General features: G+C 42.3%; 1 protein-coding gene across 1 annotated transcript in view; it reads left to right on the forward strand.

Moving 5' to 3' along the window:
- The window catches only part of ERGIC1 (endoplasmic reticulum-golgi intermediate compartment 1), an 80,346-nt gene that overhangs the window by 64,356 nt on the left and 2,855 nt on the right, over positions 1 to 13,135 (forward strand). The window contains exons 6-9 of the mRNA XM_079964885.1: positions 746 to 850; positions 6,854 to 6,914; positions 9,903 to 10,003; positions 11,706 to 11,828. Coding sequence (XP_079821011.1) covers positions 746 to 850; positions 6,854 to 6,914; positions 9,903 to 10,003; positions 11,706 to 11,828 — 390 coding nt within the window. The remainder of the gene's footprint in view (positions 1 to 745; positions 851 to 6,853; positions 6,915 to 9,902; positions 10,004 to 11,705; positions 11,829 to 13,135) is intronic.

Genomic DNA, 13,135 nt, shown 5'->3' on the forward strand with positions numbered 1-13,135 from the left:
AAACGTCTAAGAACTGCAGCACAAAGAACTGGGTGGTGGCAGTATTTCACCCTCTTGTTAACAAAGGTGCTTGTTTGAAGGTGAAATGGGTGCAGCTTCATGGCAGTTCTCTTGGTGATGGGATGTGTAGATGGGAATGATTCACAGGGCCAATGCAAGAAGTGCAGCCTGCTCTATATCAGAAGTAATGTTAGCACAGGATATATTTCCCACAGCCATTTCCTTTCTTGGGGTGGGTGGGGGTGGAGCTTACCATCCTTCTAGCTAGAGTGCAGAACCAGGAGCTTACCATCCTTCTAGAGTGCAGAACCAGGAACTCAGGCCTTATGTGGTGGGTGATAATCTTGAATCAGTATTACTCCTGTAGTGCAGCAACTGATGCAAAATTGCAGCCATCATGTGGGAGCTCCGTGGATCCCCAGGTGAAGCTTAACAAATATTTCATTTGATTTAGGGGAAGAGGCAAGAGTGCTCCAGATCTCTGAGCCTTTGATGAGTGAGTGGTCAATTATAGCAGTCTTCTAGACTGAGAGTAGATTATTGTGATGATTATTGAATCTGGCCTGTGACTAACCCCTTTCCTTGATGAAAGCATTGTAAGGTTTTAAAACCTTTTTCTCTGTAATAGATGTTGGAGCCAAATGATGTAAGTCACCAGCCTTAGCCTTGTGTTCCCTATCATTCAGCTTAGTCTGTGTTGAGAACTTAAAAGCTTAACAAATGCTGAACTCTTGCCTGCTTTTAGGTTCCAGGTAATTTTCACGTATCAACACACAGTGCCACTGCACAGCCTCAGAATCCTGACATGACACACGTCATCCACAAACTAACCTTTGGTGACAAGTTACAGGTGAGTCTTGAATTAAGACATCTCTTAAGAGGATGCAACAGACGCTACATTTGCTAACTGTTAAACTTTCATGTATGTTGTTGTATGTGGCATAAAAGGTTCCAGAGGGTGAAGAGGTTACATTTTCAGTCTGACATATTTAAGTAATCTACTCTGATAGGTAAAAGTATTTGGAAAAGGGCTGCTTCTTTACTCCCCAAAAATAAATCAGTATACCTGATTGGTGCTTATAAGCACATACGTATTATAAGATGAAAATCCACTTTCATGATACAATATACAGTCGTACCTTGAATCCCGAACGCCTCGCAAGTCAAACATTTTGGCTCCCAAATGCCACAAACCGGGAAGTGAGTGTTCCAGTTTGCAAATGTTCATTGGAACCCGAACATCCGACGCAGCTGACACAGCTTCCGATTGACTGCAGGAGCTTCCTGCAGCCAATCATAGAATCATAGAATCATAGAGTTGGAAGAGACCACAAGGGCCATCGAGTCCAACCCCCTGCCAAGCAGGAAACACCATCAGAGCACTCCTGACATATGGTTGTCAAGCCTCTGCTTAAAGACCTCCAAAGAAGGAGACTCCACCACACTCCTTGGCAGCAAATTCCACTGTCGAACAGCTCTTACTGTCAGGAAGTTCTTCCTAATGTTTAGGTGGAATCTTCTTTCTTGTAGTTTGGATCCATTGCTCCGTGTCCGCTTCTCTGGAGCAGCAGAAAACAACCTTTCTTCCTCCTCTATGTGACATCCTTTTATATATTTGAACATGGCTATCATATCACCCCTGAACTTGCTCTTCTCCAGGCTAAACATGCCCAGCTCCCTTAGCCGTTCCTCATAAGGCATCGTTTCCAGGCCTTTGACCATTTTGGTTGCCCTCCTCTGGACACGTTCCAGTTTGTCAGTGTCCTTCTTGAACTGTGGTGCCCAGAACTGGACACAGTACACAATATTTGTTAATCGGAAGCCATGCCTTGGTTTCCAAATGTATTGGAAGTGAACGGACCTCCGTAACAGATTCTGTTCGACTTATGAGGTACAACTACATTAATAAGCACCAGTTGCAGCAACAGCCTTATGATGTTGGATTGCATACCATCCATTCCCTCCTTTTCTTGACAGTCATATTCTGTGTTTCTTGTTTTTTTATTCTTATCTAGGCTCTGTACTCTGCATTTTTTGGTGGGAGGAGCGTGCTGCAATGCTTCAAATCATTTGCTAGCGTAAAGGGTTCAGGCTGTAGCTTCCTTATTCTATAAATTGTTCAGTGGGCTCTCTGCTCATTCACATTTGCCAGGGGATGCTCGCTGCCTGGTTTATTTTCTGTTCTGCATTTATTCCTATATCTTAGGAATAGTAGCTGACATTCACACTACTATATTTGTGTGGTTGTGCCTTGGTGACACGTGTGGGAGTGATATCCTTGGGAATGGGGACTGTCAGAGAAACCACCAGACTCTGCTTTGTCTCTGCCGAAGAGAAGTATTTCAGTCAAAAGTAGGAGTCGTCAGCACAGACAGTCTCCTTCCATGCCCTTTCCCAAATCTAGATGTTTTCAGCAGTGAAGGTTTGGCAGTAGTGGAGAAAGGGGGGGCAGGGTGCACCAACCATCACGGAGAGCAGCAGGTGGGCTGCAGGGCGTCACAGGGGTAGCTAGGCGGCATGAGTGCAGCCACTGCCTGTCCTTCAAGAAGCCAGTTAAGTTTAGGCAATGTTCCCCAAGGCAACGTTTCCCCAAAAAGCTGAACAACTTTGGGCGATCTCTTAAAAAGTGCTCCACCCCAGGTGCTGGCTGGGATTGCTATACAACTGAGGTTTGGATTCAACTGTTGTGAACGTTACCATGTCACTCATTAGTGCCCCTTCCCCAGACTCGAGTCCCCATATGTTGATGCCTGCAACCCCTATCATCCGAATGGTCACATGGCCAGTGTCCTGGGAGGATTGGAGTTGTAATCTAGCAAAATGGGGACTTCAGTTTTAGGACGGCTGCTACAATCCTTCCTCTATTCCTATGCTCTTACGGAGAACAGAGGCTGGAAAGAGAGATTTCTTTTACCATCTCTCTCTTTCTAATCGGCCTTGGTTGAGGAAAAGCACATACTTGCCCCGTGGCCGGTATCCTCTGTAATGTTGTTACATAACTCTCAGTTTCACAATGGGGATGTCTCACTGTACACCACCCTCTTCACCTACTTTTCAAAGACTTCACTTCGCAAGAGTTGCAGTAGTATTTGCCATCACCACCTACTCACCACACGTACCAGCCATGCTTTTAAAACCATACTCTCATTGCAATTTTGGCTAATCGACACAGGCATTTCATTACACTTGCTTCACACACACCTATTCCTCAAAAACCTTTCTAACACTCGTCTGGTTCTTGCCCTTAGCTTCCATGAGAACCATTAAAATATCAGCTTATTTGGCCCATCTGTGGGCACTCAAGGCAGCTTGCCTTACAACAGCGATGTACAATGGACCTAAGGGTTGCTAAAGAACCATTAAACAAGGATGCAGGGATGGGGAGGTATGGGGAAGTCAAAAGAAAGAAGGGTATGAAATGATGATTTTGAAGCTATATTGATCTATATTGTTTTTGTTATCTGTCTGAAAAATGAATAAAAATTATTAAAAAAAAAAAAAATACAACAGCGATGTACAACACCACCAACCATTAAAAACAATATCAGTAAGCTAAAAATGTGGAAACATCCTCAAAACGCCATCACAGAACCAGCAGCATTATTCAGCAGCTTTTAAGATCCAGTGGGATTTTGCCTTCACATTCCTTAAAGCACCTTGGGAGTGATTCCATTATGTAATGCTCAGGCACACCTCTGCAATGGGTATTTACCTGAACCCATCCCTTCCAAATTGGTTTCAGAAAATACCCGCTGCCTCTGTGTACATTTTGTTCCTGAATCAAGCTGGTGTTTCCATGTGCATGGCCACCCTCCCACACCTGCCCTTCACCCTGCCGGTTGCCTTGCTCGTTTCACCTGTAGAATATTATGGCATAGGGAAAAAGCAGTTACTGCCATGCTGAAGTTTTTTACTTCAGTGAACACAGAAACCTGCCTTACAAGAGGTCAGACTGTTCGTCCATCTAGCCTACTCTTACCTATTCTGACTGTGCATCATGAGTGTTAGATGAAAGCTCATTAGCTGACGTTTCTGAAGTGTGGGGGAGAATTGATCATTTGAATGTTGTAAGGGCGTAATTGACAACAGGTAGGTGCCTTCGCTCTACCTACTGTAAACTTTTCTGTTCCAGTGGGTCTAGTCAGATACAGTATATTATTTGGTCACATCTGTTCTTAATTTTTTTAAAAATGTTTTACGTTGTCTGTTGTTGTTGTTTAAATGTTTTAGATGCTTTTAATTGTGCTTCTTTTAAAAAATAATAAATAAATTGTATCTGCCCTGGGCTTCTTTGGGAGGAAGGGCAGGATATAAATGTATTTAATAAGTAAGAAAGTAAGTATTAGAGAAAGAAAGCTACCTTAAAGTTGTACCAAAAGAACCCTTTTTTGTTTTCTGTCCTTAAGACTTGAAGTCATGAGACCTGAATCAAATAATGGCCTTGAATTAATACTAGCACGCTATCTTTGATGAATGCTACATATTTCAGACAAGATCGTGCTTATAATTCTGCCCTCCTGGGGGAAGATGAACTCCCCTGACCCATAGAGCTGAGATCAGCTCTGTTCAGAAATGCTGCTTCTTATTAAGCTGTTCTGATAGCACATCTGTGAATGAGGTCCTGTGAGAAAGAGTTGCGGTCATCTTTCTGTATAATCCTTCAGTTGTCACTGTGTCGCTTGGTACAGGGTAAAGCCTCTCGATGCTAATAATTTGAGTAGCACCATAGAAGACCCAGATGTGCCATCCAGTTACATTTGTCACCCTTGTGTCACTTGCCCCTTTTGTTGTAATTGCATGAGGCTTGTGTGTAATTACAAGGAAGCTGAACTGGGGGTGATGTGAGTACTAATAATGGAGGAGGTGTTTTGTGGGTTTCCATTAATTTTATATTGTTTATATGTTTTGATTTTTATTGACCACCCATTAAACATAAGGTAGTCACACAAAGTTTAAAACAATAAAATATTCTAATTTATTAAATTTGTCATATTAGATTAATAAGAATGCCTATGTAAAAGCCCACACAACATAAAATCATTCTAAAACAGCATTTAAGCTCCCTGCTAAAAATAATTTGCTCCAAAGACAAGAATACACTAGAGCTTTGTCATTATTGTTTATTTATTTATTTACTTGTACGCCACCTTTTATCCTGACAGGACTCAAAGCAGCTTAAAGATAAAAACAACAACCTCTAAAGACATAAATTGATTGTAGAAAAACAATTAAACATTGATAGAATTAAAACTATACACATATATAAAGTCTGTTTAAAACATATCAATAATTACAATAAAAACAGCACAGCACAAGCCCTTTCATTAAAAGCAGTTAGTTCCTGAAAGCCTGTTGGGGAAAAAAGTCTTCACCTGCTGGTGGAAGAAGAATAAGGAGATAGCTTCTCTAGTGGGGAAGTTCCAAAGTTTGGGAACAGCCACTGAGAAGGTCCTCTCTTGCATCCCACCAAGCATGTCTATGAGGGTGGTAGGACCAAGCGAAAGGCTTCCCCCAAAGATCTCAAAACCTGGGCAGGTTTGTATGAGGGAATAAAGCATGGATATATTTTTTTTTTTTAAAAAAATCTTCATTTGGCATTTCAATCTTCATTGAAAACATCTTGGGTCCTGTGTACGTTACTGTTTTAAAACAACAATGAGGTTATTTTTTTTAAGCTGCATTTCAAATTTCATTTGTCTGTCATTGTACACATCAGAATTGTTGATTGTGTTTCTAATTTGCCCACTGTCTGTCCACATCAGTGAGTGGAGAGGGGTGTGGATGTATTCATTTGGCTTACATTTTCAGATTGGATTGAAGCTGGTTTGGGGGGAAGCACTTCCAAGTGCAGTGTTTGTCAAGAGACGACAGGATAGATGTATATTGTGGCTAATGCTGTGTACAGACCTGCAATCAGAGTGCACTGGATACATAATAAGCGGGAGAGTTACCATTTACTCAGGCTTCACTGCACCCCTACTTCTGGTGTTTGAGGCCAAGCGCACATGAAGTTAGCTGCAATCCGAATGTATCTTGCAGTTTCTAGAGAAATCCTGTTGTTTGATGCGTTTCCCCTCAAATCAGCTTCCACCTAATTTGAATTTGTCGGCTGCAGATAAGCTGCGGTGGGTACATTTGAGACAGCTGTTGTGCATGCGCAGATGTCAGCACATGTGTAGACGACAGCTTCATTGAATAGAAGTTTGCTGGGGAGAGGGGGGAAGGTTGCTGGTATGCGAAAACAAAAAAGGATGAAGACGTTCCCACCCCCGCTATCTCTGTGTGTGTAGAGAGTAATGTAAAAATATGACTTAGAACATGGGGGGCGGACGGTGTGGTGACCCTGCTGCATTTTAAGCTGCTAATGTGTACATAGCTTTAGTATGTACTAGGTGAGCCTTATTGGGGAGGGCATTTCATAACTGAGGCACTACTTTTGAAAGGCCCTTTCCCTAGTGGCCACTTGCCTCATCTCTTTAGGTGGAGAAAGGCTTCTGTCTTCAGGTCCCATTGTTGGTCTGTGAAGTTCTTTCTTATATTGGATGGTTTGTAGGCTCAGGGCTATTGGAAAAGAGTGAGAAAGAGCTCTGCTATTTGCAAAATTCTTTACTTGTGTTGATAGGCTGCACTGTAGTATATTTCACATGCAAGGTCAGTGCAAATGTGAAAAACCTATTGCCCAGAGAGGATGAGAGATAACATAAAATTAAATTGCACAAAATGACTTTAAGCTCCTTGCCTCTCCTTCTACCTGCAGTGTTGAAGCTTCCACTGTTATAAGCTAGGTTGTCTCTGGAAGTATAAAAGAACAAACGTAATACAAAAGTTAATTCTATGCTCTTTCCCTCTCCAGGTCCAGAACATTCATGGAGCATTCAATGCGTTGGAGGGAGCAGACAAGCTCAGCTCAAACCGTACGTACACTGTGTTTTGCAGGGTCTTATTTGGGGTTAGTAAAGATGCCTTGATTGGCAAGACTGGTAGGAGCTAGCCAAATTTTATTTAATTACAGGGACATGAAAACTGTACACACCATATATTTAAAAGGTATGACTTTCCCCAAATAACCCTGGGAACTGTAGTTTGTCAAGGTGCCATGTGAGTAGTGTACTACAGTTCCCAAGCCTCTGCCGGGGGGGGGAGGGGAGTCATGTGCTTTAAATGTATGGTGTATATACACAGCCAACGAGTGCACGGCTCTTTAGAGACTTACAAATTTTATAAACATTTTTGTGAACTAGAGGCTGTAATGAAAGGCATACATGGTGATAAGTGGGAGGGGGTGGGGAGAGAATAGTAGGCAGTGAGGTCATAGAGAAGTGAATGCAAAAAAGGGCAGACAGTGACAATCCAGTTAGAGCTAGAATATATGTATGCAAGATAAGGATGGTGGCCCTTTTACAGCGGTAGTCATAGGCGATAAAACAATCAGCTTGGTAATGATGAGGTAATTGACATCTGTAGTGGGAAAGGAAACCGTTGTCTCTGTTCAGACCCACCCTTTGTGTGCATGTTTGGGGTGCGTGTGTGTATAGATAGACCGATGTAGTGTGCAACTGAGGATTACGCTGCATACATCTGACGAAGTGGACTCTAGTCCACAAAAACATACGTCAAATCTTCTTAGTCTTTTTACCGTGTCATCAGACACCTTTATCTTTTTACCGCGTCACAGCAGACTAGCACTGCCACCCCTCTGAAAATTGTTAGTTTTTATTTATGTTCTTTATATAGCTGGGTTGTTACCAAATAATATTACAGTGGCTATAGGGATAAATTAATTTGATTTCCCCTTTTCCCTGGCTATAGAACAGAGATGCCCAGATTAAAAAAAAACACAGTTTGCCTGCTTATAACAAAAGTTACAGGGAACAGTTGGTCTTCTGAAGTGTTGGTGTGCTCCTCCACCATGGATATATGATTCCTAAACATCCTAGAGAATTTGGGTACTGAGTGGTCTCTGTGAAGCTGACTGCTCTTTTAAGTTCAGCTTCAGAGGCCCTGCTATGGCTGTTCCTTACCCTCCATATTTTTTTTTTAATGTATTCTTTCTTAGCAGTTTAATTTTGGCTGTATATAATCATTCTGGTGACTTTTAGTGGAAAAGTAACTTGAAAATATTTGATATAAATACCTAGATACAGAAAGGAGGCAGGGCAAAGAGAGACAGACTTGCAAGGTTTTTAAGAGTGTCTGTGTCATAGCCAGGAAATGAGCCTGATCCTAACCAACATCTTAATTTTTGGTATTTCCTTCCTCAGTGTTTACTTATCGGCTATCATGACTTAGTCTAAATTGGGCATGTAGAACACTTCTGCAGTCTGTATTTGCTGCTCTACATCTTAGCATTACTTGCAGTGTATTTCCTACTCCATGGAACACACAGCAGAGGGAAACTCTTGCCCCCTATTTCCCTCTCTGCCCCATGAAGATGTATTTAAAAGCTTTATCCCAGGACATTCTTTCTCTGTGCTGTCAGGTGCTGTTGAGACTGAGTGGTTGCTTTCCTACTTTTGGCTTGATTATCCATGAAAGCAACCATTGCCAAGGATACAATATATGAAATAAAAATAGTGCTTGAATGTTTTAATCCCAATGGGAAGGACTGAGTGTAGGGAAATAAACTATATAGTGTGCCAGTCCTCTCTCCAACCTGGAGTATTGTGCTCATCCTATCAGCCAGCCCTCGGAGGAAACTAATTTTCTAGATCCATTTCAGTTGGCGCTTAGGTCCAGTTTTGGCACAGAAACTGCTTTGGTCGCCCTGTAGGATGCCCTCTGTTGGAAGAGGGACAGGGGGAAATGTGCCCCTGTTAATTCTCCTTGATCTCTCAGTGGCTTTTGATACCATTAGCCATAGTATCTTTCTGATTGACTGATCGATTGTATATTTAATTTCTATACTGTTTAATATATTAAAAATATCTCTAAGCAGCATACAAAGAAACTGAAGCAGCAATAGACAACTTAAAACAAAATGTTACAAAAATACACAGTTACATATGAAAATGTTAATACAAAGTTATTAATATATATCAGTCAATATCAATTCATTTTCCTTCTGACACACCCTCCCTCTCAGCCTTTGGGTTCTCACCCATTGTCCAAACAAACTCTCAGCTCACCCACAAAAATCTAACAATCATAGAATCTTAGAGTTGGAAGGTAGAGGCTTGACAACCATATGTCAGGAGTGCTCTGATGGTGTTTCCTGCTTGGCAGGGGGTTGGACTCGATGGCCCTTGTGGTCTCTTCCAACTCTATGATTCTATGATTCTGTGGTACCCAAGGGTCATCTAGTCCAACCCCTTGCAATGCAGGAATACCAGAAGAGTTCCTGGTAACAGCAGACATCGCCCTAGTCTCTCACTGTAGATTTGCTTTTTCTGGGCAAGCCCAAGGTGGGTGGTACTTCTCAGACTGCCCACAACTGTGCCCCATTCATTCTGGAGTGACTGTCCAAGTTGGGGGTGGGTGCCACTGCTTCTGGTAAACTATAGTAGGGTTGTAAGCGCCAACTCAGAATAATCCTTGCCAATGGTTGCCCATACCAGCTTTTTACAGTACATCAAAAAGGTGCAGTGAGTGTCTTGAAACATCTGCTAATTAAAAAAAAAAAAGGTTGTGGCACATTCCCAAAGTCTTGTTTGTGTACCTTCATATCTGTGGACTGGATATGTTCTTCTGTGTGTTGGTCAGGTACGACTTCTGTGTTGAGGAAAATGCAGAAGGACAAAAGTGTATTGTTCCCTGCAAGGAATGAATTGACTGGGTTAAGCCAATTTTGATTTTAAAAAGAAAAAGCTGTACTTTTAAAGCTGCCCATTTCAGGGATGCATTTCTGAGCATAGTCTTGTGCTGTGACTTTTTGGGGGTTTCAGCTTTCTCTCTTGTTCACGCAGCCCTTGCATCCTATGATTATATATTGAAAATTGTTCCCACGGTGTATGAAGACATGAGTGGCAAGCAACGGTACTCATACCAGTATACTGTAGCCAGTAAGGTAAGCATGCAGTAGTATATCCTTTGGTAGAAAGTGCTTGATGCAGCAGCACACCCTACTGGATGAGCCTTCTGTTGTAGGTCCCATTTCCACGGTCGCTCTTACTTGTTGTGCTTCCTTGTGCTTGAAGTGAGTGCAATAGCAGCCCCTGCTGGAAAAGCGAAGAACTGATAATGAAACGGAGGTGCCATTGTATACTAAGGATGCTTGAGGAATTTGATCTGATCTGATCCACAACTCCTAGGTTGAAACTTCGTAATCCACCAGATGCAGTTCTCTGATCAAAAAGCTTATCAAATACATACACTGTATCTAAATAGATTTCCTGTTTGGAAAGAAAATATTTTAGAAGTGCACGTTTGGAGAGAAAGTAGGTTTCAAAATTACACTTTGAATGTGCATTTTCATGTAGCTATTTCATAGGTGATTAACGCAGAATGGGACAGAATGGACTGACAGGTGGATACCCGTGAAAGAGACTCAGACTGGAAACAGACTGATTCACCTATTTCCTACTTCTTGGTTTGCTATTGGTAATTCTGTATAGCCAGTGTAGGGAACCTTGGGCTCTCCAGATGCTGCTGAACTACAACTCCCGCCATTCCTGGTCATGCCATGGTTGCCAGGGCTGATGGAAATTGTAGTTCAGAAGCCTGCGGAGGCAGAGGTTCCCCACCCCTGACGTATGCCTAAAGCATGGTTGGGTTCATGAATTTTAGGGGAGATGTATATATTCTATTCCCATTACTTACCCCTCAGCTCCCAATTTTTCAAGCAGTAAGGCAATATAAGATTGAGGGTCTGGAGCAAAATGGCTTGTTTTCGAGTGGAGGAGGTTAACACCTTTTTAGTGTGCTTACTCTTTTCATTCCAGCCTGAATAACTTGGGATAGATACCCACACGTGGTGTTTCTTTTGATGTGACATGTTTTCAGAATATTGAGCTGCTCATAATTTTTCATGCTGTTTTTTTTTAATACATCAAGGTCTCCAAATGTGGGCTGGGTGTGCATGAATATCCAAGTGGGGCGGATGCTAAATATAAGCTCAGGAAGGAGCAGAAAGGTTGCTTGAATCTATCCCAATTGGATGGGATTCAGGGGGAAAATGAAACTGTTTCTTCCCAGTCTCGAGGTAGTCTCATGTTTGCCAGAGGGTTCTTTTTGAGGGGTAGGCATGATTCTCTCTACTTCTAGTATAAGATAGTAACCTTATTACGTTGTTCTTTACCTTTTATTAATGGCCATTTTGAGCAGACATTTTAGAATGTGCAATGAGCTGGTCATTTGTCCCACCACTAATCCATTATGAGCTAGTGTAACATAGTGGCTAAGAGACTGATCTGTAGACTACAAAGTCCCTAGTTCAGATTTCATTTCTGCTATGAGCTCCTTAGGTCAGGGGTGGACAACTTGCGGCCTGAGGGCCACATATGACTCTGACTAATTTCATGTGAGTGGCAATGAGGGAAAATCCGAGAGGGAAAAGGGGTGGCAGATAAAAAATGAGATGCCCCAGCCTCTTTTTACTCTGGCCAACACCAGATCCTGCTCTGCCCTCAAGAATACATAAGGAATACAGCCTTCAACTGGAAAAAGGTTCCACATCCCTGCCTTAGGTAATCTTAGGCAAGCCACTGGTTCTCAAACCATCTCTAAATGGAGATTATAACTCAGTTCCACCTTATATGAATCTTTTTCAGGAGTACGTAGCATACAGCCATACAGGCCGCATCATTCCAGCCATCTGGTTTCGCTATGACCTCAGTCCTATCACAGTGAAATACACAGAAAGGCGACAGCCCTTGTACAGGTTCATCACAACAGTAAGTTTCCATTACATCATGTTCTCTATTTCTCCGTAGCTGACATGTCTTATATATGTGTGCATGCAAGTGCAGCTCATGTGACAGGGTCAGAAAAGAACCCTAATACCAAACTCGACGACCAAAGTTCTTTATCCAGTTGAATAGCTCTTGTCTCTTGCACAGTCTGGGCTCTGGTATTAAGTGCCTTGTTTTAATGGTAACAGCCCTTTTCTATTGCTACTAGAAATTGCCCATCAGGATATATTCATGCCTTGTATACATAAGCTCCTCACTTCCACCATTTTGAGACACCAGCCATCTTTTTAAGAATGGACACTGGAGTGGGGCAGGCGGGGCTGTTATATATTAAGATGTAGTTATCCAGCCCAGCTCAATGGCTCTCTGGGCCACCGTCACTCCTGCCATCCCAGTCTTTGCTAATGCTGCCCGCTTGCCCTTCTGCATCATGGTTGCCTTGGAGACTGGCTAGCCGTCATTGCTGTGGAGAGGCTGCAGCCTTCTGGCCCAGCCAGAGATTATCCACTTGTGGCAGCTGGAGTTATTGTCAAGAGGGGCAGGCCTCAGAAGCACCCTGAATCTTGTTAAGCAGCAGATGCTTAGTTAAAAGCTACAAAGGAGGCCCATGGAAGGAGCACCTGCTGTTCCTTTTGTTGGGTAGCTTGTTTACCAGGCTGCACCCATACAACTGTCACAGAAACACTGAAGTGTTTTTAAATGTGTTCTCATGAGCATAGGTGGGAAAAGACCCTACCAGGCCGTGAGAGAATTTATCCAGGTTTGGAAATGTAAAACTTCCTATTGTTACCTCAGAAGGGAATGGACCTTTTTAGTGTCTCTCTCTGTGGGAACTTTAAGCAGGGCTGTCAGGAGGAATAGTGTTGATGTGCATGTATGCCTGGTCATCTGGGTGCAGCTCCGTCGCATTTTGTGTGTATTTGTTTATAGTAGGAGTGACATAAATGTGCGGACTGGCTGTTTTGGATACAATTTCCATGATTGTTCTTAAGGCACACAAAGGGTTTGTCTTGGCGCACACAAAAGCTGTTAGTAAAATAGTTGGGGAAGGAACAGCGCCACTAAACAAAAGTGTTGTTGTGCCCACATATTTGCTGGCTATATATAAGAGGAATGAGAGAGCACCTATCCGCTGTCTACTACTTCTGGATTTATTTTATTTTTATTTATTAAAACATTTATAGACCACGCTTTTATAAAAACACAGCAAGGTGATATACAGCATACAAAATTACAATTGGATAAATAAAAACGTCAGTAAATACATCAATAAACACTGGTTGGTAAAA

The sequence above is a fragment of the Podarcis cretensis genome (genome assembly GCF_951804945.1).
Source record: "Podarcis cretensis genome assembly, chromosome: 2".
NCBI classification, from domain to species: Eukaryota; Metazoa; Chordata; class Lepidosauria; order Squamata; family Lacertidae; genus Podarcis; species Podarcis cretensis.